We start from the raw sequence: 27,905 nt of genomic DNA, 5'->3' as shown, positions 1-27,905 counted from the left end.
ACTTTTCTGTTTTCAGATCAAAGCCATTGGACAAACAGAATTGAATGCAAGCAACCCTGAGGAAGTATTACAGCTAGCAGCACAGAGAAGGAAAAAGAAGTTTCTACAAGCAATGGCAAAACTTTACTTTTAAACAGTTAGTTAATTTTTTAAACTTTTATTTTTTAAACATGGGCTAAAAGTAAACAACAGTATTAAAAGATTAAGTTTATATAATACATATGTACAATTTAGTGGTGTTTTCTTTTCAGACAAAAACTATACAAAAACTTCACGCATTAACAGAAATTTACAATTTCTTCAAAGAGAGAAAAGGTTCACATGTCTGGTAACCTGGCAATCTGGTATCACTTTTTTTCTAATGAAATTGACTTTTTTAGGCCCAAATTTCCTTTTCAAAGGCTAACTTAAAATATTTAATGCATAAGTAGCTATTCTATATACAGCAAGTTTAAATAAATAGATTTCTAGGAGTCAGTATACATTTAATATTTTTTCTGCCATAGAAAATAGAAGTTTAGGTCACATGCTCAGTCTTTCCATGTCGACACAGTCCTCATAATATGGGACTTAAAAATGGACTGCCAGTTTTGCAAACATAAAGCCTCAGTCACACTACATTTCAAAAATACTTACGGGTAGCTTAGTGTAATAAAGTGACTTTCTTATATAGTTTGAAAAGGCATTAAAGTTTTACCCAGAATGTGATATGAAAAGACTATAAAGCAACCCTTAGATGAAGTAAAACCCCTGTAGAAGCCAAAGCATTTATCTTGTTTATAATTTCTTTGGTTCTCCCATCATTTAGAGCACAGTTTAAACATTTGGTTCAATGCCTTACTGATTAAGAAATACGATGGCAAGGCAAACAGACTAGTTAAAAACAGATTGAACTTCACCATTTGTAAAAATTCAAGTTTTATCATTGTTACAAAACAACTTCAGATAAATTAGTCACTTTATTACAAAACAATCTTTGTAAATAAGTTTAAATTTCATTTTCAAAAGAAATTGCACCATTCAAGAGTATAGGAATTTAAGAATCTAAAATCTAGATTCAAAGTTCTGTGTCAGCTAATACATCTTTTAAGTAGCACTAGTTTTGTCCATATTCCAATGATAAAATTCCTAGTTTATCAAGAGAAACACAGTAACACAGGAACTTAAAGGAACACAGAAACAAACAACTGCTACAGCATAAATTGTTGCTGGCTTCTATCCACTGTCCTTGGGAGTGAAGCCACCTCTGTAAACAAGTCCTCTTTTCTTTTAAACAGCTAGAGGAAATTTCTTTAGTGCCAATCTTTTTTTGAAGTTTTTTTGTTTTGTTCTTTTGTAGTGCTGGGGATTGAACCCAGGGCTTCATGCATCCTAGGCATTTAGTGCCAAACTGATGTAGTTTTTAAAGAAAAGAATGGCAGTGTAACTCCTCAGCGGGCAAGGACAGCCATAGCACTACTTTATGTAAAACTTACTCATTTGTATGAACTCTATCCAGTATCTGCTCAATTCCAATGTGTTGTTAACTTCAGTGCTTTACTGGTGGTTTTTCAGTACTCTTCGGGGGTGTCATAATGCCGCCATTACACACGGGTGACAGCTGCCCTCCTTTTCTGAAGGTGTTCACATAGTTTACTTCATTCTGTACACATGAAGGAATAATGCAATAATTAACAGCTAAGATAAAACAAATACATAGTAAGGTGAAACCACATATCTATCTACTTGTTTGAGACATCCAAGTCTATTTAAGAGTCTCTATCTTAGGCCAGTTGTTTAATCCTATCACTCAGGAGGCAGCTTTATGAATTTGAGGCCAGCCTGGTCTACATAGCATATTCCAGTAAGGCCCTATCTCAAAACAAGCAAAAACATGTTTTAATTTCTTATCTGGACTGCTGGTCTTGATTTTGAGTAATATTTTTCTTAAGACAGTCTTACTATGTGGCCCATGAACTCATGATCCTCCTGCCTCAGCCTCCCCATTGCTAAGATTATAGGCCTGTGCCACCAAGTCTGCCTTAGTGTTTTTAATCTCCTTTACATTTTAAAATCAGCATGACTATTACTTTCCCTTTATCATCTTACATAACTGTCTAAAGTAGTAACACACAGTATCCTCTCTATCAGTTCTAGGACTTAACTAGATAGCAAGATTTTAAAAATCAGTGAAAAGATCTTAAATTAAAAGAAAAACAAACAAACCCCCAAAACCAAAAACCATACCAGCAAAGCCAAATAATTTGTGTGTGTCTGGATATTGTGTCTGTCTTCCATGGGTATCTTCTTAAAAGTCTTCAGCTTCACTGGACTTACACTTTTTACTACACTGACAAAAGGCACCATCCAGTCTACACATTCTGAAATGTCATCCCATTCCAAACCTGAATTAAAAAAATTAGTAAGATGTTAAAGTTATACAACAGAAACTACCCAATCTGCCCAATGTACTTTGCTCTACTTCCAAGTCATTTAAAAACTCAAAAGAAATGATTACACATTTATCAAACTTTATATGACCTTAAAGCTGAAAGAATTTAGCTTTCTGGAAGCTCATTCTGTAGCCCAGGTTGGCTGTCCTCCTGGTTCAGCCCCCCAAGTGCTGAGGTTACAGGTTTATGCCTCCCATCTGACTCTTTTCTTTTTAGGTTTATGATTATGTAAGTCTGTACACAAGTGTCCACAGAGATCAGAAGAGCGTATCAGATGCCCTGGACCTGTAGTTACAGGTGGTTGTGTGCCATTTGCTATGGGGGCTAGGAACCAAACTGGGTCTTCTCCAAGAGCAGTATGTGCTCTTAACCATTGAGACATCTTTTTAGGCCCTCTTCAGCTTTTTAACCAGTACATATTCATACAAGGTAGAACTGTGCTTATTTGCTTCAAATGAATTTGATACACTAAGGGCTGTAAAGTATTTCTAACAAAAAAAAAGTGAGTAAATTATTAAATTGTGTGCTTGATAAGGTAAATTATTAAATTGTGTGCTTGATAAGTTCCCAAGTACCATTGAAAGTGAACAAAATAGTCATACCTGAGGCTTTCTTAACCACTTCAATGGAGGTAAAATGGCATAAGGCTGCAGCTGCCAGAATTCTGTATTGGAATTCTAATGAGTCAATGGCTAAGATGCACAGATCTAAAAGCTAACAAGGAAAAAGCAAAAGTGTAAGTAATTTAAAAGAAAGATGAGTATGTCCTTACTCTATAGAACATATACCATCACTGCTAACTCTAAGACAAATAACCACCACCTAGTTTCAGTATTGCAGGGAAGGGAGGAAAAAACAAGACAGGATTGTAGGAACACAGTGATAATGTATTAGCAGGGTATGCACTTCATCTAGATTGGAAAAAGCCAGTGAAGGCTTCTAAATTAGATAAGCTAGGCAGGAAGATCGGTGGGCATAGAATGTTTGAGATACAAGAACATTACCAAAGGTAATACTACTTAATTATGAAATAAGCAAGGAATACCTTCCTTCCTTAGCCAAGGTGAGCAGTTGAAGGCAAAGAAAGTAGAGGTAACCTAGTTAAGTTATAAATAAAGGCCCTTTAGAAGTTAGAGCGCTACCACTGAAGCTTATTGAAACTACTGTTAAGATTCTAAATCCAGGAAAGTTATACTTTAAAAAGGGCACGGCAGACAAACTAGAACACAGCAGTCTTAGCAGCAACTAGATACAACTGGTAAAGGAGCAGCTGGAACGGTGTGAAGGCTAGCTAGATTTTCAGGGGGTTAAGACGATTCCTGTTCAGTGAGTAAAACAAGTAAGTGGTATAAAAGACAAACTAGAACACAGCAGTCTTAGCAGCAACTAGATACAACTGGTAAAGGAGCAGCTGGCACGGTGTGAAGGCTAGCTAGATTTTCAGGGGGTTAAGGCGATTCCTGTTCAGTGAGTAAAACAAGTAAGTGGTATAAACTGGAGGAGTTGGAAGTGAAATACTACCAGATTGAATATTCTTTGAGTAATGTATGAGATAAGTGTTTTGGAATCTGGACGTTTTTGGATTTCCCAATATTTGCATGTATAAGATCCCCTGGGAGTTGAGATTCATGTCAAAACTTGATTCACTTACATATACCTTATATACATATATATGTATTTGATTTTATAGAATATTTTTAGTGTGCCTGTTCTTTTTGACCAATTACTGAAGTCGTGTGGAATGTTTCACATTCAAAAATTCTAATTTTAGAGTATTTTCAAAGTTTTGGAATAGGGATATTCAACAGTATATACTAGAAACATTTTACATTTTTGTTGGCTAACAGATTTTAAAACACAAGGTCTAACCCAAATGACTTAACACTCATCCCTAAATTCCAATTTCACATCCTACATAGAATAAAATTGAAGATTTTCTTCACATTTATATATGGTAGAATTGCACCCTTCAAGTCTTACTTATATGCAAAGAATGGGATTCTCAACCTCTGTAGTTACTTTGTTAGAATATGTTATATGCTGGTCTAGGAAAGTTTAATTAGAATTAAGTAACAGCAGGTTGGGCATAGTGGTTATATTCCACCTTTAATCCAGCACTTGGGAGGCAGCGACAGGTGGATCTCTGTGAGTTTGAGGCAAGCCTAGTCTACATAGTGAGTTCCAGGACACTCAGAGCTACATAGTGAGACCCTGTCTCAGAACCCCACCACCACACCAAAAAAAAAAAAAAAAACCTTGCCAAACCAACAACAACAAAACCTTTAAGAGAACTAGCTGAAAACATTTTTCTCCATTTTATATTAAAAAGGTATTTTACTCTAATCCCAAACCCTAAAAGAATGGGAATACCCATAAAAGTTTAAAGTTTTCTTCTCTAAGTTATGAAGCAATGTAAATACTAGGGACAGAATTTTATGGGTCAAAAGTTACTTTGTCAACTAAGATTTAACTCAATATGCCATTTTGTTGTATAGTCCAGGACTTACGTGTGTGTGTGTGTGTGTGTGTGTGTGTGTGTGTGTGTATGAAACAAATCTGTAATCAACAATAACATTAGCTATGTTCAGTAACAGGGTCAGTACCTGTGCTATCTGGATGAACGTCTCCTGAGAATATTGAGGTAGAAGAACCTTGGGAACATCTTTAACAGCATCAACTTGGAGAAAAACATTCAACCAGGAAATGACTGTTACAGGACAAAGTTCCCATTTTAATGCCTGTCAACAAAATTTTAAAATGCCCATTAATAACTACATATATATTACATTATGTACATAGTAGAGTTTAGAGGTTAAGTAAATGTCCTTACCAACCATCAATCAATATCAATATTTTACTGCATTAACCTTTTAACCTTTTCTATGCTCAGACTAAAACATCAATTTTGGCTTTTTAAAAATTTGTTCAAAATTATATTTATTTCGGGTGTAGGTACATGCTGTGACTTGCATATGGAGGTCAGAGGACAACTTACACTATGTATGTCCCCCAGGAATCAAAATGTTGTCATGCCTCCCTGGCAGTGAAATGCCTTTAACTTACTGAGTTGGCTATTTGTTGTATCAGAAGTTCACTCATAACTATTATATTAAAAAGTTGCAACTAAGAAAGTGCATTATTATTACCTTTAATATATTGAGTTCCATCTTTAAGATATCTACTTCACTGCAAGCACCATCAGTGACATAAGCAAACTCTTGGAGTTTGGGAGCGTAGATTTCCTTTAATTTAGAACATTTTTATTAAGCATTTTAAACAAAAACAAAAAGAATTACATACAGACTATATGTATGCTTCAGTTTTAAGGACAGCTTCACAAAGTGATTATAAATCAAAACTGTGTAAGATTTTCTTTCTGTGGCTAGCTACTGTACTGATTTTCAAGTTTATTTTTCTAGAGTTGACTTTGTATCTAACAATGCGTATCTTAATCTGTTATTTCAATTAAGAAACAATTAACAACCTTTTAAATACTGTCTAGTCTGGTGGTCAGACCAGAACAAGACACTCTACAAATAAGTTCCAGTGTGGCTCATTTGGTTGAGCACTTGCCTAACGTGTAGGAAATCCTGGCACTGCATATAGACCTGTAAATCCTGTTCCTTGGGAAGTGGGGGCAGGAAGATCGAAGTCATCTACCAGCTGCAGACTGAGTTCAAAGCTAGCTTGGGCCACTCAAAAAAGCAAAAATAAGGTCTAGAAACCAAACACATTAACTTAGTATGAAAGTATTAATTATCAAAAAATACTGGGCTTATGCTTGCTTTGGTTACACCTATACTTTAAAAAACAAAACAAGGCCAGGTGTAGCAACACACATTTTTTTAATCCCAGCAGTCAAGAGGTAAGGCAGGCAAATCTCTTTGGGGTCTATATAGTAAGTTACAGGCCAGCTAGGACTACATTGTTAGACCCCTCTCTCAAAGTGCTGACCTAGGATGGGCAAGGCCCTGGGCTTCAATCCCAGTATAAGCAGAGGAGGAGGAGAGGATTGTGTTTTGGCTGATGGCAAATTTGTCTTAAAAGTCCCAAGAATTAGAAATTATCAGAGGGTTAGATAAAGCTGGCACATGATTTCAATACACAAAGATGCTTGAAACAAGAGGACAGGCTGACTCTACAAACTGATGTGCTGTATGCTGTAGAACTGGGAGATAACTTAAACAGCTCAGATGGCACACTGGAAGAGAAAAACATACTTTGGGATATTAATGTGCTCATAATCCCTCAAAATGGTACCAGCCTCAAAGAATATTGGTAACAGTCAACAGTGTGTTAAAAAGTAATAGGTGATTATATATTTTTGAAAGTTTGAAGCAATAGTTTTCTTCTAACGTGAAACCAACCAACACTAGACAGGAAAAAGTAGGTTTGACAGACCATTATCCTTAACCAACATAACACAACATTTCTTTCATTTGATTGTTTAGTGTTTAAAGACCATTCTTTTGAATCCATGTGCTATATAATTATGTAACAACACCATTAGTTTATCTGGTGAAATGAGCCATACAATTCCCAGCATCTAAACTAGAGACTAATATAGATAAACTATGTAAGCTAGAGACTAAAATAAAGACCTATGATAATTTCTTCTTCCACTATATAATAAAACAATTCCTATTCCCTAAAGATTTAATACAGAAAATGTTAGTATCCTGAGATTAATATGTTCATTTAAAAACTAGGTTTACAGTAAATTTATCTGGATGAAATTTAAGAACTTACCTCAAGTTTAGAAGCAATGAACAATGTGGTAATCCCAATGAGTTGAAGCATATTTTTATTTATATCTTTTTGTGTCAACATATATCTGTCAAAAAAGTCTTGGGCAAGGTAAAATGTCTCCCTATGAAGTGTGTATACTTCACATACCTGAAGAACCAAATATTCAAATATCACCTTTAGAATTTATCCAAATTACAAAGTTATCTTTATTATACCAAGGCTAAACTTCTTTAGGATGCTAATATTAACATAAAGGAAGGACTAGCATGTACTGATAGTGAGCCTATTATCCTTAGTTTTACAGTTTTTCACTTTCATATCTATTGCAGACTAATATAAAAATCTTTCCATGTTTTTGATTTAATAAGCATTACCCTCATTTTCACTATTGTTAATAATATTGCCATTCCCATACTTAAAGGAAAGTTTCTAACTTTCAAACTTACTCCATGAATTGGGTGCCATTATCTCCTTTTTGGAAATGAGAAAACAGGAACAGTAATAGATGAGTTTAAAACAAACACTGAGTACATCAAAGAACTATTCTGTTCCTATCTTATACTGTTTTAAAATCAGACACCTGGTGAATGGTTCAGTAGCAAAGAGCTTGTACTGGTTCCTAGCACCAGAATCTAGGCATCTCATCACTGCTTATAACCTCAGTGCCAGGAGATCTGATGCCCTCTTCTGATCTGGATACCTGCACTCAATTTACACATAATTAAAAATCTTAACATCAGGAATAGATGTTGTATTTCAAAGACATCTTTTCCATGTGTTGACATTTTAAGATTTTTCAATCAGTGAACTTATTTTTACATTCAGATTGAAAATAAGTTTGTCATCATACAAAGTAAAAACTTTTAGTTAACATAATTCTGATGCATTGATGCTATTATCACTAGATATTCAGAAATAGACATGATGTTCAATTTTCAGATCCTCCAATGAAAAAGGGCAAACCCAACAACATTCTTGCTTTGCGCCTTTCCTGGATCTCGCTTTGTAGACCAGGCTGGCCTCGAACTCACTCCGCTTACCTCTGCCTCCTGAGTGCTGGGATTAAAGGTATGTGCCACCACCGCCCGGCCAATGGATAATCTTTAAGGACCTGATAACACAACTTCCTCTTATAGTCTTGGAAACATTTCTGAGATCTACCGAAAGGTCCACCCAGTCTTCCTCCCTTAGAATGAATATACACCTTTCCCCCAATGTTAGGGATTAAACACAGGGTTTTACTGTGTGTTAGGCAAGCATTTCACCACTAAGCTTCATATACCCCACCTGCCCCTTACTTTATTTTGAGATAATATCATTATAACCTGTACTGGCTTTTGTAAAACTTGTAAATCCTCCTGCCACAATCCATCATCTCCTGTCAGACTACACAGCAAATATCCAGGGTTGTAAGAAATCAGTTTAGCCGGGCAGTAGTGGAGCACACCTTTAATCCCAGCACTCGGGTGGCAGAGCCAGGGGATCTCTGTGAGTTTAAGGCCAGCCTGGGCTACAGAGTGAGTTCCAGGAGAGGCACCAAAGCTACACAGAGAAACCCTGTATCGAAAATCCAAAAAAAAAAAAAAAAAAAAAAATCAGTTTAACATCAAGTAATTGTTTCCTCAGCAATAATTTGAGGGATTTACAATAATCCAGAGAAAGGGAATGGACCAAAATAAGAAAAAAATGTTTGCGTAGATCTATAGATTTCAGGCTCACTGGATACTCCTTAAATTGATGATATGATGATGTGTGTGTGTTTGTGTGTGTGTATATGCACAGATATATTCTTTAAAATTATTTATTTATTTTTTAGGCAAGGTTTCAGTATGTAATCCTCTGATCTGCACTTTCTATTAGCCCAGGTTGGGTGTAAAGTCCCAACATTCCTTTGTGGATTGCAGGCATACGCCACAACACCCAGAAGTAGTGTACTTCTGAAAGGGACAGCAGTATATTATAAAGGAAGCTAAATGGGATTTAGAGGGTTTATGGTATAAAATCAAAATTCATGATTTGGCTTTGATAATGCAGAAAAAGGATGTCTAAGGGCTTGGAAGCCTAAGCTGGTTCTTTGCTTGTATTCAAAACCTAGTCAACTAACTATACATTCTATTCACCTTCAGTACCCTCAAGTAGAACCAAACCTTGCATGTCAGGGATTTCTGATTTTGTTTTGGGTTGTATCATAGGAGATGTGTTCGTAGGATTTTACTCTCTGCTTTGGTACTGAGGACACACTACCATTGAGCTATACCACCAGCTCCTGATTTTACTCTTAAAAAAGTTGGTTTGGTCTGGAGTTGTAGCTCAGTGCTGGCCTAACACACACAAGGCCCTAGGTTCAAACTCCAGCAGTACAAGGGAAAAATCAAGTCATATTCTACTTTAGGTGCCACAAACTACAGTTTGTGCCTCACAAAGGTAGTTTTCTAGTCATGGACAGCATACCCTGAAGTCACATGGAAAGCACATACCCATCTAAACATTTTTCCATTGTAGACACAAAAGAAATTTCTATTTTTAGAACATACCTCCAAAAGCCAGTCTAAAAGTATTGACCTCATCTGTGGTTCCAGGTCAGAATGAAGAACTTCAAAATGTTTGTCATGTACATATCTGTTCTCCTTTTGTAGCATGTTTTGCCAAACCTCCTGTGAACATCCCCAGCTACATGGCAAGGAGAGGAATAATTTATATTTTGTCATCTATAAAAGTTCTGTTTACAATAGCACAACTCCGTGTTTCATTCACACATCCCACTTCAACTTCCAATTACAAATTCAAAAAAGTAGCTCTTGGAGTAAACTCAAAAGATTTCTGCTTTACTGGTAAATTTCAGGAATTCTGTATACTCAGCCCTTTCTTAGAATTGATAAAAGTTATGGTTTAAGGAAATTCTTAAAAGCAAACTAGAAAAATATTTAAAATATATGATCACAATGATAATGAAGTCCCAACACTTCAAAGTATGCCAGCAGCATCACTTATGTAGCAGTACCATTTATTACGAGGTTAAGGTGGAACAAAGTAGCAGGCGTGGGGATGAGCTATTTAAGTTAAATGTCAGTTACTACATAGATGTTTTCTATAAGCTGTACCTCTTGGTCATATCACAACCGATAGTAAGCTTGGTTAGGAATGAGTGGGGAGAAGTCAATTGAAAATGCCATTAAAAATGTTCCCATTTTAATTAGAGAATTATTTAAGCTATATTTAAAAGATAGTTCAGTTCTGCTAAGTTTGGAAGCATTCAACAAGCAAGTGAAAGAGAGTCTGGGTTTTAAATATATCATTTGCTAACACTTGCAAATAATGGCTCGTGTAGTAGGATGCATGTTTCTCAGTACGGGAAGTATTAAGAAATACATGGCATTATTTTAAATCTACTGTTTTAACCTTTGATATTAAATTACTGAAAAAAAAATTTTTTACCTTAAGTCTGGCAGAGGCGAAGGATTAATGAAAAGATTTTTAAATCTGTAATTTGTAAACCTAGAGAAGTCACTTGTTTCTATTTCTTTATGGGGTGTTTCAATGATAATGCAAGGACTGATTCCTCCAGACAGGACAGGTGGCCAACAATTCTGTCATTTCAAAACAGAACAGAAAAACTTATTAGTGTATCAAGAAACCATGGCTTTTGTTCTGCATCTTCAAATGATAGCCAATTTGATATTCATACCTAATTTTAAAGCCATACAATTCATACCAGTCTTCATAAATTAGATAACAATTCCTACATAAGACATTAAGTATTGAAATAATAACGAATGCATTTGTAGTGTAAAATAATTTTAAAAGAAATAGCTGCAGTTCTCTGAATTTAGAAATTTTAGCAAGGATACTTGTTTTAAAAATTAAGAGCTCTTTTTTAAAAAAGTGTTTTCTAATAGTTGAGAAAACTTGAATGCAAAAAACTTAAAAATTCAATCAAGTGGAGTCACTTAGAGGATCTTTTCAAAAGAATTACCATCTCCAAGTGAACACAGAAGTAGCAAAAGGCTGGGTACCAGGCTGTCAGTGATCTCACATCCTTTTTATGCCAACTCAGTAGCTATTAGGACCCTCCACTGCAGTCTCAAAGTGAACAAAGAGCGGTATATAGGCGGGCCCTGGTATACCAGCCAGCTCCAAGAGGGAGAGGGAGGGATTTACAGAAAGGAACCAGCTGCTTCTAGGCCAACTACACTGCAGCTGTAGGATTCAGGCATCTATGAAACTCCTTCCTGTTAACCTCTAAGATCATTAGAAGAGAAATCTTCCACTGTAAGGCAGTGACACACAACTCTACTCCTGTCCTTCCCCAACCCACTCAGTCCAGTTCTGCATTACCCTAATCTCATACTGGTGCTTCTTGCTGATCTCCTCTTGTCTTTTTTTGACATCCTGGAGAATAGAAAAGACCACTGTAAATTAAGCTCTCAACAAGGAACTTCCTCCCTTCCTCCCTCGTTTTTCTTAAATCACCTGTGCCGTTTTTCTCTTCTTGGCCTGAATTATCTGGGCTTCTTGTGGAGAGTCTGGCTGGTTGGGCTGGGCATGCTGCTGCTTAGCTTGTAAACGGCTACTGTGATGAAGTTTAGGAAGTTTAATTAGTAAGTCATGTATTTCAAAGGCAGCAGATAATTTTGAAACACATCTCCAAGACTAACAGTGTTACCTGCGTCTCGACATTCTCTTCTTTGAGGCCTATGAAATCTCTAAATGGGGGAGAAGAAAAACCACAATCAAGAACATAGTCATTCATATTCTCCAATTGCCAATCAAAACCGATTCAGAAATTAACAGCTAATGTTACCAGAAGGTGGCCTGAGCCTTTAAAAACATATCTTCTGAAATACATTAATTATCTCATAGTAATTTTACATACATGCCTTCATTTCCTCAAATGAAGTACACTCGAAAAGAAAGTGAGTTCAGAAATGTGCAAAGTACCCCAGCACCCTTCAGATGAGTTTTTTTCGGCCATGCATGCATTTCCCTGAACAACCAGGGTGGGAAAAGCACAGCCCGGCCTCGGCCCGCCAGGCGCCTAGACCAGCCTCCAAGAGCGGGCTCTGGAGAAGCCGGTTCCGCGCCAATTTGGAGAGCCGCAGTGGCGGGGAGCCGTGGGTGGAGGGAACCGAGTCTGGTGTCACGTCCTTCAGGCTCCCTTCCCTTCTTCCCAGCCCCACCCGGCGAGCAGTGCCGCTTGCAGGGGCGACAGGACCCCATTTCCAGAAGAGCAAAGGGGGGGGGGGGCTAAAGGTGGAAACTCTGTCCAAGAATTCTTCCCCCGTAAACGATCCACACCTCCATCCTCTCGCGCGGGAGACCTTCCCCAAATGAGGGTGGACTGAGGCTTTTCCGTGGCCTCTCACTTAGGGGTGCCCTCCATCCCCCGCTTCTCCTTGGCCCCCTGACAAGGATTCTGACAGGGACCGACCTCGGGAACCCATTAATCCCAGGCTCCTGGTTCTCATCGCCCCCATTTTTCCTCTCCCACGGCTCCCGCCAGACTGGGTTCCCTTCCCTCCCGCATCCCCCCTGGAGTCAGCACCTCCTCACCGCCAGACCCTCTACAGCTCGGCTCAGCTGGCGCCGGCGCCAACTCAATATATAGGCCTGGCCCGGACCGCCCCGCACGCATGCGCCGCAGACTGACACCTCGGACGGCGCCTTCCCCTCCCCCGCCCGCGCCCGCCCAGCTCGCCCGCGCGCGCCGCGCCCTGCCCTCAGTGCGCGCGGGCGGGCGCCGAGTGGCCGCAGGCTGCCCTCGCGGCCCGTGCTCCTCCGCCCCGCCCGCCCGCCCGCCCGGCGCTTCACCTGCGCGCGCCGCGGCCGCAGCAGCCTGCAGACTCCTCCCCGTGCCGGTGTCCCCCCACCGGCTCCCGCACGCCGTCCAGCTCGCCCCTGTCCCTCCCACGGTGGCTCTGGGATCTCGGGGTGTCAGACGGCCGTTCAGCGCGGCATTGCGGGGGAGGGACGCCGCCCCGCCCAGGCCGCGGGGAACCAGGGTCTTCCCCGCGACGCGGGGAGCGGGAGCCGAGGGCCCGCCCCTCCGGGCGGAGCCAGGCGGTGGCTGAGGAGCCGGCCAATGGCGAGCGAGGACGGCGGCGGAGCCGGCCAATGGCGAGCGAGGACGGCGGCACAACGTGGAGCGGCCGCAGAATGTAAACACGCCGGAGCGCGCGGCCCGCCACGTGCGGAGCCGGAGCCATCCGCCGGGCGACGAGCGGCTCGTCGCCAGCCCCCACCCCCGGGCGGCCGCGCACAGGAAGGCGCCTCGGCCCCTGGATGAGGTACGTGTCGCCCTGTCCCCGCGCCCGGCCGCTCCGCTCCTGCCCGCGGCCCCGCGGCACACCCCGCGCGGGAAAGCCTGGCGCCGCGCCCTCCCCTCCTGGTCCTAGACTCGTGTCCCGGCCGCTGCCCACCGCTCGGGCCTGAAGCGGGAGCTGTCCCCATCCGCACGAGTGCGGGGTCTCTGCGGCCCCGCCGGAGGCCAGGACGGTGCGCACCACGTGCGCGCCCGGGCCGCGCGCCCCGCCCCGCCCTGCCCTGCCCCGCCGCCAGCGCGCCCTGCGGAGCCCGCGCGAACCGCCTGCGCGGGAGAGCCGCCCGCCGGCGGGCGCTGCCGGGACGGGGCGGGCCGCGCCGCGCCTGGAGCCGGCCCTCCGAGCCCGGGGCTCCCGCTACCTCAGACGGCCTGCACATCCACCGGCCTGCCGTGCGGGTGACGCTCCGCGCACAGCTCCCGGGCGGGCCGCCGCCCCGGGAACAAAGACCCCCGGGCCGCGGGAGCCGAGGGAAGACTCGTGGAGGCCGGCCGACGGGCGGTCCTCCGTCCTCGTCCCGAGCGAGCGGGTGCGAGGGCGCCGAGGCCGCCAGCCGCGCGGGCCGGCCCTTCCCGAGATGCACCTGGAGCGGCCCCCGCGCCGACCGTGTGTGCCGCGCTGCTCGGGGGCCCTCCGAGCCCGGGGGGGACCTCCGCCTTTCTCCCGCGCCGGCCGGCCCCGTGGCATGCTCTTTCCGGTTCTTAGGGTGGTCTCCGACCCCGGCAGAAGCTCGCTTTCCCGGATTTACACGTAGGCGACAGAATCAGAGACAGTCCTAGGCCTAAGGAAGCTCAACCAACCAGTAATGCTTATCGTGGCTCCAGAGGGCGGGAGCTGCCTCTTTTTATGGTTGCTGTCATCTTGTACAGCTTAGAGACCTGACCTGTGAGGGCAAGAAAGCAGAGGGGTGCGAGTGAATGTCTTTGAATAAACGTGTGTTAAATGCGTATAAGCAGAGCGGATGGCCTACAGCCTCGGCTCCGTAGTGAGTTCAAGACCAACCTAAGTTATATGAGACACTGTCCTAGAAAACCAAACTGGTGGCCAGTGTGGGTGAACTTGAGTAAGATATACTGAAGGGGAGGGATGTTGTTAACACCGGGTTGCCTTTGAGTATCACATGCCAAGCCAAATAAATTCATGCAAATCAGTCATTAGAAATGTACTGCGGTTATTTTTTTTTTTTTTTTTTTTTTTTTTTTTGGTTTTTTCAAGACAGGGTTTCTCTGTGTAGTTTTGCGCCTTTCCTGGAACTCGCTTTGGAGACCAGGCTGGCCTCGAACTCACAGAGATCCGCCTGGCTCTGCCTCCCGAGTGCTGGGATTAAAGGCGTGCGCCACCACCGCCCGGCATACTGCGGTTATTAATAAATGCCATTAATTAGTATGTGAGCGGAGTAGCTGTAGTGAAAGCAAAATCACGATGATTCTCTTGAGCACACACCCGAAGGAACTGAGTCAACATAAAACAAAGGTGCAGAGGCAGGCGGATCTCTGTGAGTTCGAGGCCAGCCTGGGCTACATAGTGAATTCCAAGACAGCCAAGACTACACAGAGAAACTGTCTCGAAAAACCAAATAAATAAGTAAAATAAAGGTATCTACAAGTGTTTATTATGACATCGATATTCACAATAGCTAAGTTACAGAATCATCTTAGGCGACTGTCCACATGAATGGATAAAGAAAATGTGCTAGATTTACATAATCGTGTATTATTCAGTCATAAAGAACAAAGTTATATTTGCAAGAAAATTGATGGAACTGGGACATAAAAGGGAGGTAAGATTCAGAAAGACAAGTATGACATGTTTTCTCATGCAAAACCTAGATTAAAATTAAAGACACAGGAATAGCTCAGTGGTAGAGCCCTTACCTATCATGAGTTTGATCCTCACCACATGTTGTGTGTGTGTGGGGGGGACATGAAATAGAAAGGGGCCTGTCTATAAAGAGAAACTGAAAAGAATGGATAATGGGAGATGAATATGATCAAGGTTTTATGCAGGCATATAATGTCTTGGTGAAACCTTTCTGAAGAGCTGATGTGTGCTGATGAGAAAGATGAAATTTGGTTATGTGCAGACTCCTTCCATATCAGCCAGTCACAGAATTGATGACCGATAAATACGAGCCATTCTGGCTCTTACATCCCCCCCTCCTTACCAGAAGTTAGAACACTGTTCCAGCCCTCTGTCAGGGTGGCAGGCAGAGGCAGGTGGAGCTCTGAGTGAGAGAGAGCTCAGTCTGGTCTGCGGGGCGAGTTCCATACTTGCTGGGTATTTCCTTAAGCATCATCTTAAGTATGTCATCTTTCATATTTTAAAGTTCGTTTTTGGTGTCCTTTCCCCCAGTCATTCTAGTTTAACATTTACCTGCTTTAAAATGTATAAAATTCTAACAGGCATGGTGACCCACACCTTCAGTCTGAGCAGAGCAGGAGGATCTCTGATTCCAAGCTGGGCTGTGGTGGCACTCAGGATCCTACCACTCGGGAGGCAGAGGCAGGCAGATCTCTGAGTTCAAGGCCAGCCTGGTCTACAGAGTGAATTCCAGGACAGCCAGGGTTATGTAGAAAGAGTATAAAATTCCTTTATACATTTAGAAAATTTCCATTTTCTGAAGAACCTATTGTACATGCCCTAAAATCTGTGGCTAATAAACTGTTAACCTCTACAACATTTCTTGGTGTAATTCATTTTCATGAAGGAAAAAAAACAAAACAAAACTACAAAGATTCTTGAAGGCACAGGTCTCTTTATTTTCCAGTAAGCCAGGTTCAGGGTTTATACCTGTTGTTCTGATTACTGATAAACGGAGGCATGGTTGTTTGAGCCCAGGTTCCCAGGCTAATCTGGGCAGGATAATAAAACCTGTTTCTTCGAAGTTAGACCCAGCCGACATACTTCTGTTCCTGGGTGTTTGCCGTGCCTTCTGTGTGAAGACCTCCCAGATCTTTGTTTCTGTACTCTGTAGTTCTGGCCTCTAAACAAGACAACAGTTACCGACTTAAGCCCTGAACCTAGAGCCTCCTGTATAAATACCACCTTTTTACTTTTTGAGATAGGGTCTCAATAAGTTGCCTGGGCTGGCCTTGAATTTGCAACACTCCTGCCTCAGCGTCTGACACAGCAGGGATTACGGGACTGCACCACCAGTCTACCTTTGTTCATCTTTTTATTTTATTTATTTATTTATTTATTTATTTATTTATTTATTTATTTATTTATGGTTTTTCGAGACAGGGTTTCTCTGTGTAGCTTTGCGCCTTTTCCTGGAACTCCCTTGGTAGCCCAGGCTGGCCTCGAACTCACAGACATCCGCCTGGCTCTGCCTCCCGAGTGCTGGGATTAAAGGCGTGCGCCACCACCGCCCGGCTGTTCATCTTTTTATACTTAGTTAACCCAGTGGTTCGGAGACATATGCAGTAGGACCTTGGTAATGTTAATTTGATAGATGATGGGTAGGAGAATTAACTAAACTGCTTTTGTCAAGGCTGTGAGACAAGAGCTCACTGTAGCCCTGGCTGGTCTGAACTTGTTATGTAGATCAGGATGCCTTTAAACTCATAGAGATCCGCCTGTCTCTGCCTACCCACCCCCAACTCTTGTATATTCTTTCTGTAGTTTTTGTTGTTGTTGTTTTAATAGTTGTAAGCTTACAGAAAAACAGAGCAGGTAGAATCCCTGCTTGCTTCACACACATTCCAGTATATTATACTCCAGTGTCACATGTTTGTTATCATGATATATTTGTCATTAATAAGTCAGTGTTGATGTGTTATTATTAGCTAGCTAAAGTATTATTCAGATTTCCTTTGTTTCTACCTAATGCCTGTTTGGTTTCTTTGTCTTTGAAACAGGTTCCCATGAATCTCAGGATCGCCTTGAATTCTTTTTGTAGTTGAGGATAGCTTTGAACTTAATGACGCCAGTGCTGGCATCACAGGTGTGTACTATCATACATAACCAATTTATATGGTTCTGGGTAGGACTCTCACCTACTTAGACAGGGTCTCTCACTGTCTATAGCCAGCTCAAGCTGGCCTTGAACTTCTGACCCTCCTGCCTCCATGTCCCAAATGATGCATCATTGTGTTTTTACCCTCCACAAGTGTATCTTAAACATGGTACATTCAGATTCTGGGTCCTTCATTTCCTTTGACAGTTTTCAGCTTTGCCTGGTTTCTTATGACTGAACTTTTTTTTTATTTTTATTTTTATTTTTATTTTCGAGACAGGGTTTCTCTGTGTAGCTTTGCGCCTTTCCTGGGACTCACTTGGTAGCCCAGGCTGGCCTTGAACTCACAGAGATCCACCTGCCTCTGCCTCCCGAGGGCTGGGATTAAAGGCATGTGCCACCACCGCCCGGCATGACTGAACATTTTTAAGAAAGCTGATAAAATGTTTTGTAGGCTGCCCTTCTTTAGGAATTTGGTGGGGTTGTTTGTTTGAATATTTTTGGATTTATTTATTTTGTATGTAGAGTGTTTTGCCTGCATGTATGTGTGTGTACCATGTGCTTGTCTGGTAGACATATGTGCTTTACCTGCACATATGTATGTATGCAATGTGCTTGTCTAGTGCTCACAGAGGTGAGAAGGCATCAGATCCCTAGGACTGGAGTTGTGAGCTGCTGTGACTTGAACCTTTGCAAGAGTAACAAGTATTCTTAACTGCTAAGTCAACTCTCCAGCCCTTCTTTGTTTTTTTAATAATGGTTGGATTGATGTAAAATGCATTTTCATTTCATTGAATTAAGTTGTATACTTGCATGATTTATTATTGACCACTGATCACTTATCTGCAGTAATCTTTGCCATTGTAAAGTTAGTCTTTTTTCCCATTCCATGCTGTGCTCTTTGGAAAGAGTCAGTACATGTTGCTCATGCCTAAGTATCAAGGAAATAATGTCTATTCCCCTTTAAAGTGAAGTATCCACTGTTGGAGCCCATTTAGATTTCCTAGTGGCTTTACCCAGCAGGTCTGCATAATGAGGATGGTTGGACCACAGGCCTGAGTACGAGGTGTCTGAGATGGTCTGCGCTTGGCTGTGCTGGGGGAAGGTCTTTTGCTCCACACCTTGGCATTCCTTTAAAAGCCCTTTGGAAGAGACAGTCGGGGCCCATGGATTAGGATCCAGGCCCTCCCGAGGCTATCCTATATTTTCTTTTTCTCTCCCCTCTGTCCTATTTCCTGCTGCTCCTGCTCAAGAGTACCCTGGGGAAAAGTGGGGGTGGGATGGCCCCCCACAATCCACATCTATGGTTTTTCTGCGTTGAAGATTTGTTATTGTTTTATTTATTCCATTGTTTGTATCTAACTATTTTATGTAACTCAGCACTTAATCTTGGGCAAATAGTATAAACCTTTGATCTTTATGTTTTTAATACTTTTTAAATCATGAAGCAGATTTGAAGCTAAGAAAAAATGAATTATGCATAATGATAATTAGATAATGCATAATGATAATCTCACATAATAAGAAAAGACAAGCCAGGGCTGGGATATGATTCAATAGTAGAGTGCTTATTTAGGACCCATACCTATACTTAACCTCCAGCACTGCCTGGATGTGAAGGGGACCCATATAAACCCTGCTGAGCTGGGCATAATCACACATACTTGTAATCCAGGCAATCAGGAGGTAGAGCAGGAAGATCAGAAATTCAAGGAAACTTAACAGACAAGGCTTCTAGCACCTCCCTTTGCAGGAAGTCCAGCCATGTGCTGTTGTCCACAGGCCTGCCTTCAGTAAGGTGTTTCCTTCCACTCTTCCACTGCGTGCACCGCCAAACCCCCCCCCCCCCAATTTATCCATGCACACTTAAACCACGTCCCTCCTCTAGAAAACTGTCCTGCCTGCACCGAAGTATTTGGGACTTTGAAGCTGTGCCTCCCTATTACATGTACTTTACCTCTACCAATGCCCTAGCTGGCCTGCTCAGAGCAGGACTGACTCTTTCATGACCCCAGCACTCATGAGGTATCAGCTGTCAGCAGAGGTGTCTGCACTCTCCTGTGAACTAAAGTCCATGGAAAACTTTGTGGCTGATCCCTCAACAGGATCATCAGTGTCTTGTCCTCTAAAGGCAGACAGTGTCTTGTCCTCTAAAGGCAGAGCTGTTCCTGACATCTGGGGTGACAAAAACCTGGCCTTTTGATAGGCTCTGTGGACTTGCCCTAGGAGTAAAGGCAGAGAGTAACTCTAGTGCCTGGGAGATGGAGGCAGGAGGATCAGGAATTTAAGATCATCCTTGGCTACAAGGTAAGTTCTAAGCCAACTTGGGCTCCAAGTTCCTGCCTAAAAGAAAAAACAGAGAAAGGCAGACAAGAAGGCAGGCCTAGTGAGGCAAGAGCTAGAGCACAGTCCAGGGACAGTGGCTGTGCTTCCTCAGCTCCTCAACACTCCGTGGTGAGATGCGCAGCCTGGTAAGTGGATATTGTGAATCCAGATGCTGCAGGTAGACACCCACATGGACAGGGTGCCAGCTTTCTGCAAGAGACATGGCACTCACCAGTAAGTTATCTCAGGGTTAGTGAGATAGCTCAATAGAATAGGTAAAGGCTCCTCCTAGAAATCTGACCTGGGGGGGCTGGAGAGATGGCTCAGAGGTTAAGAGCACTGGCTGCTCTTCCATAGGTCCTGAGTTCAATTCCCAGCAACCACATGGTGGCTCACATCCATCTGTAATGAGATCTAGTGCCCTCTTCTGACCTGCAGGCATACATACAGGCAGAACACTGTATACATAATAAAATAAATCTTAAAAAAAGAAAAGAAAAGAAATCTGACCTGAGTTCAGCCCTCAGGTGTAATACAAATTGCTAAACCATCTTATTAATAAAAAAGCCGGGGCCAGATATTGGGGTGAAAGCTGAACAATCAGAGAAACAGAACAAGCCGCAGCCAACCTCACCTCGCCAACTCCTCATCTGATCCTGTTTCCATAAATCCTCAGACTGAAAGCTTCTGAGTCCTCACCTGAATGGATCTCAACTGAACTGCTGCTATAAGCTTAAAAGCCTCTAGTTCCTGGTTCTCACACCTTATATACCATTCTGCTTCTTGCCATCACTTCCTGGGATTAAAGGCATGCATTTTTCCCAAGCCAGACATGAGATCTCAAGTCCTGGAATTAAAGACATGTGCCACCATGTCTAGCTCTGTTTCCAGTGTGACCTTGAACTCATAGGCATCCGGATGGATCTGTGACTCCGGAATGCCAGGATTAAAGGCAAAGGTGTGTGCCATCTCTGTCTGGACTCTATGTCTAATCTAGTGGCTGTTTTTATTTATTTATTAGGGTACACAGTATATTGGCATACACAATATATCAGCACGCAGGAACCAACTCCCACAAGTTGTTCTCTGATAGACGCATGTATGCACACACAAATAATTTGCTAAAGAATAAATGATCTCTGGGAAGGTGACAGAATAAGTGGGTATCTATCGCTAAGCACTAAGGAAAAAACAATGCTGCTCAGAGTGGAGTGACCTGGGAAGGAAGCAGAAATGTTTTATTCTTGAATTCATTACTACTACAGATGCTAGTATATCGTTTTTGACTGCTTGGAACACAGTTCTGGTCAGGAAAGGGTAAGCAACAGAAAAAGACAAACACATGTCTGGTGGTCGTGACCGAGAAGGAAAGTAAAGATAGGGTGAGGGATATGCTGTGTTGCATGTTCAGTGAAGATGTCTGTTGTAACATGAGCAGAGACGTGTGACCAAGTCATACATGAAGTGAGGAGGACTATTCAGGTAGAGAAATGACAAGCCAAGGGACCTTGGCATATTCAAACGGAGAGCAGTATGATGTGGTGGAAGTGGGCAGAGGAGATGCAGTAGGGGAGATTCTGCACTGTTTGAAGTAGCCCCAGGAATGAGTAATAGAGCACAGTGCGCTCTAGTTGGGAGACTGGTCCAGTGGGAGCGAGGGTCACTGGGAAATGGTGACGTGCCCAATTCAGTGTATGTGTCACAGGTAGGGCTGAACAGCTATCCTGAGAAGTGGACCCCAGAGAGAGGTGTCAACGGCTAGTCAGGTGAGTAGCTTGTCTCTGGCTTGGAGGAGGAGCTATAGACATGATGACATCAAGAATTTGTTTAGGACAACTTAATTGTTGAAAAGTTTCGTTTGCATTTTATTACAGAAAGTTTAAAGTGATTAGCAGAGGTGAAAGGATTTTATAATGAATACCCATGTACCCACAACCAGAATTCATCATTGCCATTTCTCTGTGTTTACTTTATAATCGAATTTTCCATCTGTTCTGTCTTATTTGGGGGAACATTTCCAAAAATAAATTAAAAGATTGTACACTCTAAATATTTCAGTATGTATAATATTAGGAGTTCAATATTTTGATTAGCTTTTCTTTTGAAGTAAAGTTTAATATCAATATAAAGTATAAATTTTTCAGTGCTGGAGATTGTTTAGACATGCTAATAAGTATCTACCATTGTGCTGTACCTTCATTCTAAAAAATATAAAAAGTATATAAAGCTTTTTGAGACAGGGTCTCATGTAGTTCAGGATGATCTCAAACTCAATGTAGCCAAGGATGACCTTGAACTGATACTCCTGCTTTTACATCCCTACTGCTGGAATTACAGATGTGTATCACCCTATCTGATTTTTTATTTAATTTTGTTTATTTATTTGTTTGTTTGTTTATGAGGCAGGATTTCTCTGTGTAACCTAGATATTCTGGAACTCCCTCTGTAGAACATGCAGGCCTCCAATTTAGATCAGCCTGCTTCCACCTCCAAGAGCTGGGATTAAAGTGCCTGGCTTAAGCATGCCCAGTTTTAAGCGTGTGTGTGTGTGTGTGTGTGTGTGTGTGTGTGTGTGTGCGCGCGTGTGTGTGTGCGCGCGCGCGCGCATTCGTGTTTACATTTGTATAGAGGCAGTCAACTTTGGGTGTCTTTCTCAGTTGCTTTCCACCTTTCCCCCCATTTTATTAACATTTATTAATTGTACAAAATAATGGGTTTCATTATGACATTTCATGCGTGTATACTTGTACTTTTCTCAGTTATACAGCATCACCAGTACCCCAGAAAGTTTCTTTTCCGTATTAATCCTCGCTTCCCTTCCCTAGAGGCATCTGTAATTCTGTTTTTTCCATCCCAGATTGGTGTCACCAACACTAGAGCTGTATGAGTGGAGACATACACCTGTCTTTGAGTAACGGTTCTTCCGTGTAGCACAGCTGCGCCATGCTGTTGCACAGGTGGTACTCGGTTCCTACTTTTTTGTACAGTGCTCTGCCTGCATGTATGCTGCAGGCCAGAAGAGGGCGCCAGATCTCATTGCAGATGGTTGGTTGTGGGCCACCATGCAGTTGCTGGGAGTTCAACTCGGGACCTCTGGAAGAGCAGCCTTTGAGCCATCTCTCCCTAACCTTTGAGCCATCTCTCCAGCTCCACTCTGTTCCTTCTTTTTTTTTAATTTATTTCTTTTCTTTTTTCTTTTTTTATTTTTCCAGACAGGGTTTCTCTGTGTAGCTTTTTTTTTTTTTTTTTTTTTGGTTTTTCGAGACAGAGTTTCTCTGTGTAGCTTTGCGCCTTTCCTGGAACTCGCTTTGGAGACCAGGCTGGCCTCGAACTCACAGAGATCCGCCTGGCTCTGCCTCCCGAGTGCTGGGATTAAAGGCGTGCGCCACCACCGCCCGGCCTCTCTGTGTAGCTTTGCGCCTTTCCTGGAACTCACTCTGTAGCCCAGGCTGGCCTTGAACTCACAGACATCTGCCTGCCTCTGCCTCCCAAGTGCTGGGATTAAAGGCGTGCGCCACCACCGCCCGGCCTCCACTCTGTTCCTTCTTATTGCTGGTTGATGTGCTGGTATATGATGCATCATGGCTTAGTTTTTAGTTTTTAGCTATCATGAATAAAGATGGCTATTCTTTATTTATAATAATGTTCTGTATATCCACAAGGAAGTCCTTTTTTGGACATTCAGATTCATTTCTTTAGTCCTTAGAGTGCAATTTGAGGATCATAGTGTAGGCAATAAGTTTGAGTTTTAGGGTGTAAAAAAAAAAGGAACTGTCATACCTTTTTCATAAAGGTCCACCAACAAAAGAATGTATGAAAACATTGTGATGTAGTTAAAATGGAGCAAAGCCAGAAGAAGTACAGATAGAGATCAGTTTCAGAGACTGCTCAGTGTGATAGCCAAAGTCTCTAGTCCTAGCACTTGGTAAGCCAAAACAAGAGAGCTACAAGTTCAAGGCCAGCTTGGGCTATGGGAGACTCTGTCTCAGAAAGCCAAGAAGGGGCTGGAGAGATGGCTCAGTAGTTATAACACTGACTGCTCTTCCAGAGGACCCTGGTTTGATTCCCATGTAAGTTCAGTTCCAGGGGATCTGATACCTTCTGACCCCCAGGGCCAGGGCCAGGCATGAAATGGTACACAGACAGACACACGTGTGAGTAAGACACCCATGCATAAAGAAGACTATACATTGAAACATTCAGTGTGGTTGTGTTTATATAAAATTAGAAAGCATGTGAGACACAAACGTTACACACTGTCGTAAGTACGTACTTACGAGGTAACAACATGTTTGCAAAAGTAAGTCTTTGATGTCAGGACAGTGGAACCTCTACAGTAGGTGACACATGGGATTAGAGGGGCTCATAATAGTCTCCAACTAAATGAGTAAAGTGGCATTTCCTTAAAGGCATTAGAAGCAATTTTAGTAAAATGTCAAGATTTGATACTGAAGAATGCATATTCCTCCACAGGTGTTAAGCTCTGAGCTTTGTGGATTTCTGCTTGCTGACTTAGCTCCCAAAGATCTTCTGAACTGTTTATTTACCACTTTAGCCCTATCCTGCTCCTAGGGGTGACTGAAGCTGGGTGGGACTAGGAGGTGGGGCACAGCCCCGTCCTCTCTAGGCCACCACCTTGCATGAACAGCTCCTTGGGGGCTGGGACAGAGTACCTCTGACCTGCTCCTAGCTACTGCCTCAAGAGAGCCTGCAGGCAGGCCTGCCTTCCCTTTGTCCCTGAATCTTGGACTGACCTGGTGCTGGGTGAATTTAAGGCACATGTTAAAATATTTGTTCCCTTCCATTGTTTTGGGTCTTTTACTTTGGTGACTCAGCATTGTATTTATGTGTTTTCAATCTGCCCATCTTCTCTGTCATTTCCTATCTATTAGTTTTAAAATTTCCCCATTCTTCCCCTTTCTTATTTCATGTTTCACAGAGGGTCCTTAAAATGCTACCACATGTCCCCGGGGGTTTTGTTTTTTAATTGGTTTTTCAGCTCTGAAGTGTGTGTGTGTGTGTGTGTGTGTGTGTGTGTGTGTGTGTGTGTGTGTTTTCCCTTTTCCTTTCTGAGCTCCCAGTCGCTGGTTCAGATACCGCCTATGGCTTCTGTTCTCGGGCCAGCCCTTCCTGCTTTTTATTACTTGTGCTGCATCATCTTCCTGCATAGCCATTGCCTCGTTACATTTTTAGAGTTCATAATAGAATACTGGTTTAAAATCGCCTTCTTCCCATGGTGATGGTTTTTTCTATTCCTTTTCAGTTTTGTGGCAGTACTTTACACAGGCTCGTTATGCCTTTTATGCTCTGCCTTTGATTGGATGCTGAGTTACACCTTTGTCTTAGTTAAGGTTTCTGTTGCTGTGGAGAGACACCATGACCACAGCAACTCTTATAAAGGAAAACATTTAATTGAGGTGGCTGGTTTACAGTTCAGAGGTTCAGTTCATTGTCATCATGGTGGGACATGGCTGTGTGCAGGCAGACATGGTGCTGGAGAAGTTGAGAGTCCTATAATGGGCAGGCAACAGGAAGTGGTCTGGGACACTGGGTGTGGCTTCAGCATATTTGAGATCTCAAAGTCTGCCCCCACAGTGACACACTTCTTCCAACAAGGCCACACCTCCTAATAGTGCTTCTCCCTATGAGCTTAGGGGGGGCAGTTACATTCAAACTACCATGACCTTTTATCTTTTATTTTGAGGTGCATTTTATATATATATATATATATATTGGTTTTTTGAGACAGGGTTTCTCTGTGTAGCTTTGTGCCTTTTCCTGGATCTCGCTCTGTAGACCAGGCTGGCCTCAAACTCATAAAGATCCACCTGCTTCTGCCTCTGCCTCCGCCTCCCAAGTGCTGGGATTAAAGGCGTGCACCACCACCGCCCGGTGCATTATATTTTTTCAAACCAGCAGCCAAACAATCCTGTCATAGGGTGAGGGAAGTGTGGGAGCCCGTTCTCGGGTTCCTCGTGGCTTTACCCAGCAGGTCCACATAGAGGATGATTAGACCACGGGCCTGAGTGCAGGTGTCTGAGATGGTCTGCACTTGGCTGTGCTGGGGGAGGAGGTCTTTTGCTCCACCCCTTGGCGTCTCTATAAAAACCCTGGGGCAGAGACAGTCGGGGGCCCGTTGGAATAGGTTCCAGGCCCTCTCGAGGCTATCCTTTATTTTCTATCTGTTTATCTCCGCGATATTCTCCGCAATAAATCCTTCTATCTAATATTTCCTGCTGCTTGCACTCAAGAAAACTCTGGGGAACTGTGGGGGTGGTTGGGTAAACGCCCCACAGAATGGCGCCTGAACAGGGACTAAAGAAAAAAGAAAAAAAGGGACTAAAGAAAAAAAAGGGGGGACTAAAAAAAGGGGGGGGACTAAAGACAAATGAACAGGGACTAAAGACAAAGTAATAGGGACTAAAGATAAAGGAAAATAATAGTTTTATTACAGAGTTTTTGGCGAAAGTGCTGAGTTCAGCCCTGCCAGTGGATAAGGCATGCCGGTGTTATGGAAAATATATATTTTTTATATATATTGAGAGGCAGGGGTTTTATCCTCGAGAGAAAAGGAAAGTGGACTGGAAGGATGTCCGATGCTGCAGCGAAATTCTCTTCTGTCAAAATTTTCTGTCTATCCCTTTCTCAATTTCTATCTGTGAAAAAGTATAAGGCATAGGGTAGTAAAATAGTGTAGGAAAAACTTAGAAGTGTAAGATTGTGTAGGAAAAAAAAATAAGGCAACTAGACAGAAAAACTCTTCAATTTTCTAACTTTGGGGGATATAAACGCAAACTGGGAAAAAAAATCTTTCTTTGGGCTTTTTGGGTAGTAAAAAAGCTCTTCTCTGAGCTTATGGGGAAGAAAAAGTTTCCTATGGAAGCTTTTGACCTAGGGACAGCTGAAATGCTAAGTTCAAGCGGCAGGAGAAAGTGATTTCTCCCTGAGGCAAAAATGGGGATGTAAAAAGCCAAAAAGTTTAAAGTTGGGAAGTTTTGGGAAAAGTTGCTCTTTCTCTTGGGGGGAAAAAAACCCTTTCTCTTAAAGCTTTTCTTGGAAAATTTGGGGGAAAAAACTCTAAAAAGCCTTCATCTTTCTCAAAGGCTCTCAAACTTAAAAACTAAAGCCTTTAACTTTCAGAAGGACAAAAATTAGAATCACCTGAAGATATTAGTATGGGGACCACCTGTGATTAGCTCTAAGGGAAAAACAACAAACCTCTTAAGACAGCAAAACCTCTAGGTTCTGTTTTTCAAGCCTTAAAAATTGTCCCTGCAATGCAGGAGGCAGGGACAAGTTCCTAAAAACCTCTTCTAAGCTCTGTCTCTTCAAGCTAGTAAAAGACAGTGGGTCAGAGTACCCTGAGGGAAACGCTTGGGAGAGTGTGGGTAAAGAGCTACAGAGAGCCCAAAAGGGCCAGAAACTTTACCTGAGAAAAGCAAAAAAGCCAAGCTTTTCAGTTAAAACCGAGCTGAGGCATCAAGGGTTTTGTTTCTGAGTTGAGCATTTCAGAATGAAAAGGTGCTCCTAACGGTCCTAATGCAAAGATCCCCTGAAGCAATGCAAACTGTTAGCTTTGTATCCTCTCTTCTGAGCAAAAACCCAGAGGGACTGGCCAGCTTCTCTGAGTTGGAGTGCATTTCAGGGATACTAGGGTTCCTGCAGTTGCAAACTTCCTGGAGCACAGAGCTGAGGCAGGAAGGTGCAGGACCCAGGGGAAGGTTGCTAATGAACAACCAAAGCTAAAGCCAGTGGGAACAGCACAGTTGTCTGCTTTCCTACAAGTCCCGGGTTGGTAGGTCCACTGCTGCAAAAAGACATCTGAAAAAAGCTTTCCTATCAGTAAGGACCTTTCTGGGAAAACAGTAAAGCTGAACTGTGTCTGAAGCAGTTGTGCTGCTGAGTCAGAACGCTGTCTGGGGAAAGAGCCTAGCCAGGGCAGAACAGCACTATCCAGGAGTAAAGCTTTCTTTTCTGTCAGAGAAAACACCTCTTTGAGAAAAGCTTTGTTTCAACTGACTCCCCTGAGATGAGGGAGTGTAGCCCTGAGGGGTGATTGCCTCTGGAATAAGCTCTGTCCTTGAGCACCCAGACAAGCAAATGCAACCCACTGGGGGACTGGGC

At 42.7% G+C, this 27,905-nt stretch overlaps 2 protein-coding genes across 7 annotated transcripts in view; one reads left to right on the top strand and one right to left on the bottom strand.

Annotated features, from left to right (window-relative positions):
* The window catches only part of Ints8 (integrator complex subunit 8), a 51,154-nt gene extending 50,936 nt beyond the window's left edge, over nt 1-218 (top strand). The window contains exon 27 of the mRNA XM_059253843.1: nt 17-218. Coding sequence (XP_059109826.1) covers nt 17-133 — 117 coding nt within the window. The 3' untranslated portion in view covers nt 134-218. The remainder of the gene's footprint in view (nt 1-16) is intronic.
* Ccne2 (cyclin E2) lies at nt 142-14,052 on the bottom strand. Of its 6 annotated transcripts, none has more exons than XM_059253848.1 (12): nt 13,860-14,052; nt 11,845-11,884; nt 11,652-11,748; nt 11,517-11,570; nt 10,617-10,768; nt 9,716-9,851; nt 7,182-7,328; nt 5,579-5,674; nt 5,036-5,170; nt 3,035-3,146; nt 2,227-2,384; nt 142-1,642 (listed from the first exon to the last, which is right to left on the bottom strand). In XM_059253848.1, exons 2-12 carry the CDS (start codon nt 11,856-11,858, stop codon nt 1,529-1,531), a joined length of 1,215 nt encoding a protein of 404 aa, XP_059109831.1. In that variant the 5' UTR covers nt 11,859-11,884; nt 13,860-14,052; the 3' UTR covers nt 142-1,528. The 6 variants fall into 6 exon arrangements, with proteins under 6 accessions (XP_059109831.1, XP_059109829.1, XP_059109833.1 ...); XM_059253846.1 differs by having other exon boundaries at nt 11,652-11,751; nt 13,860-14,051; XM_059253850.1 differs by lacking the exon at nt 13,860-14,052 and adding an exon at nt 12,990-13,204.
* Nucleotides 14,053-27,905: the final 13,853 nt, after the last annotated feature.

This window comes from Peromyscus eremicus, chromosome 2 (genome assembly GCF_949786415.1).
Source record: "Peromyscus eremicus chromosome 2, PerEre_H2_v1, whole genome shotgun sequence".
Classification (NCBI taxonomy): domain Eukaryota; kingdom Metazoa; phylum Chordata; class Mammalia; order Rodentia; family Cricetidae; genus Peromyscus; species Peromyscus eremicus.
This window is presented reverse-complemented; position numbering and strand designations above follow the sequence as displayed.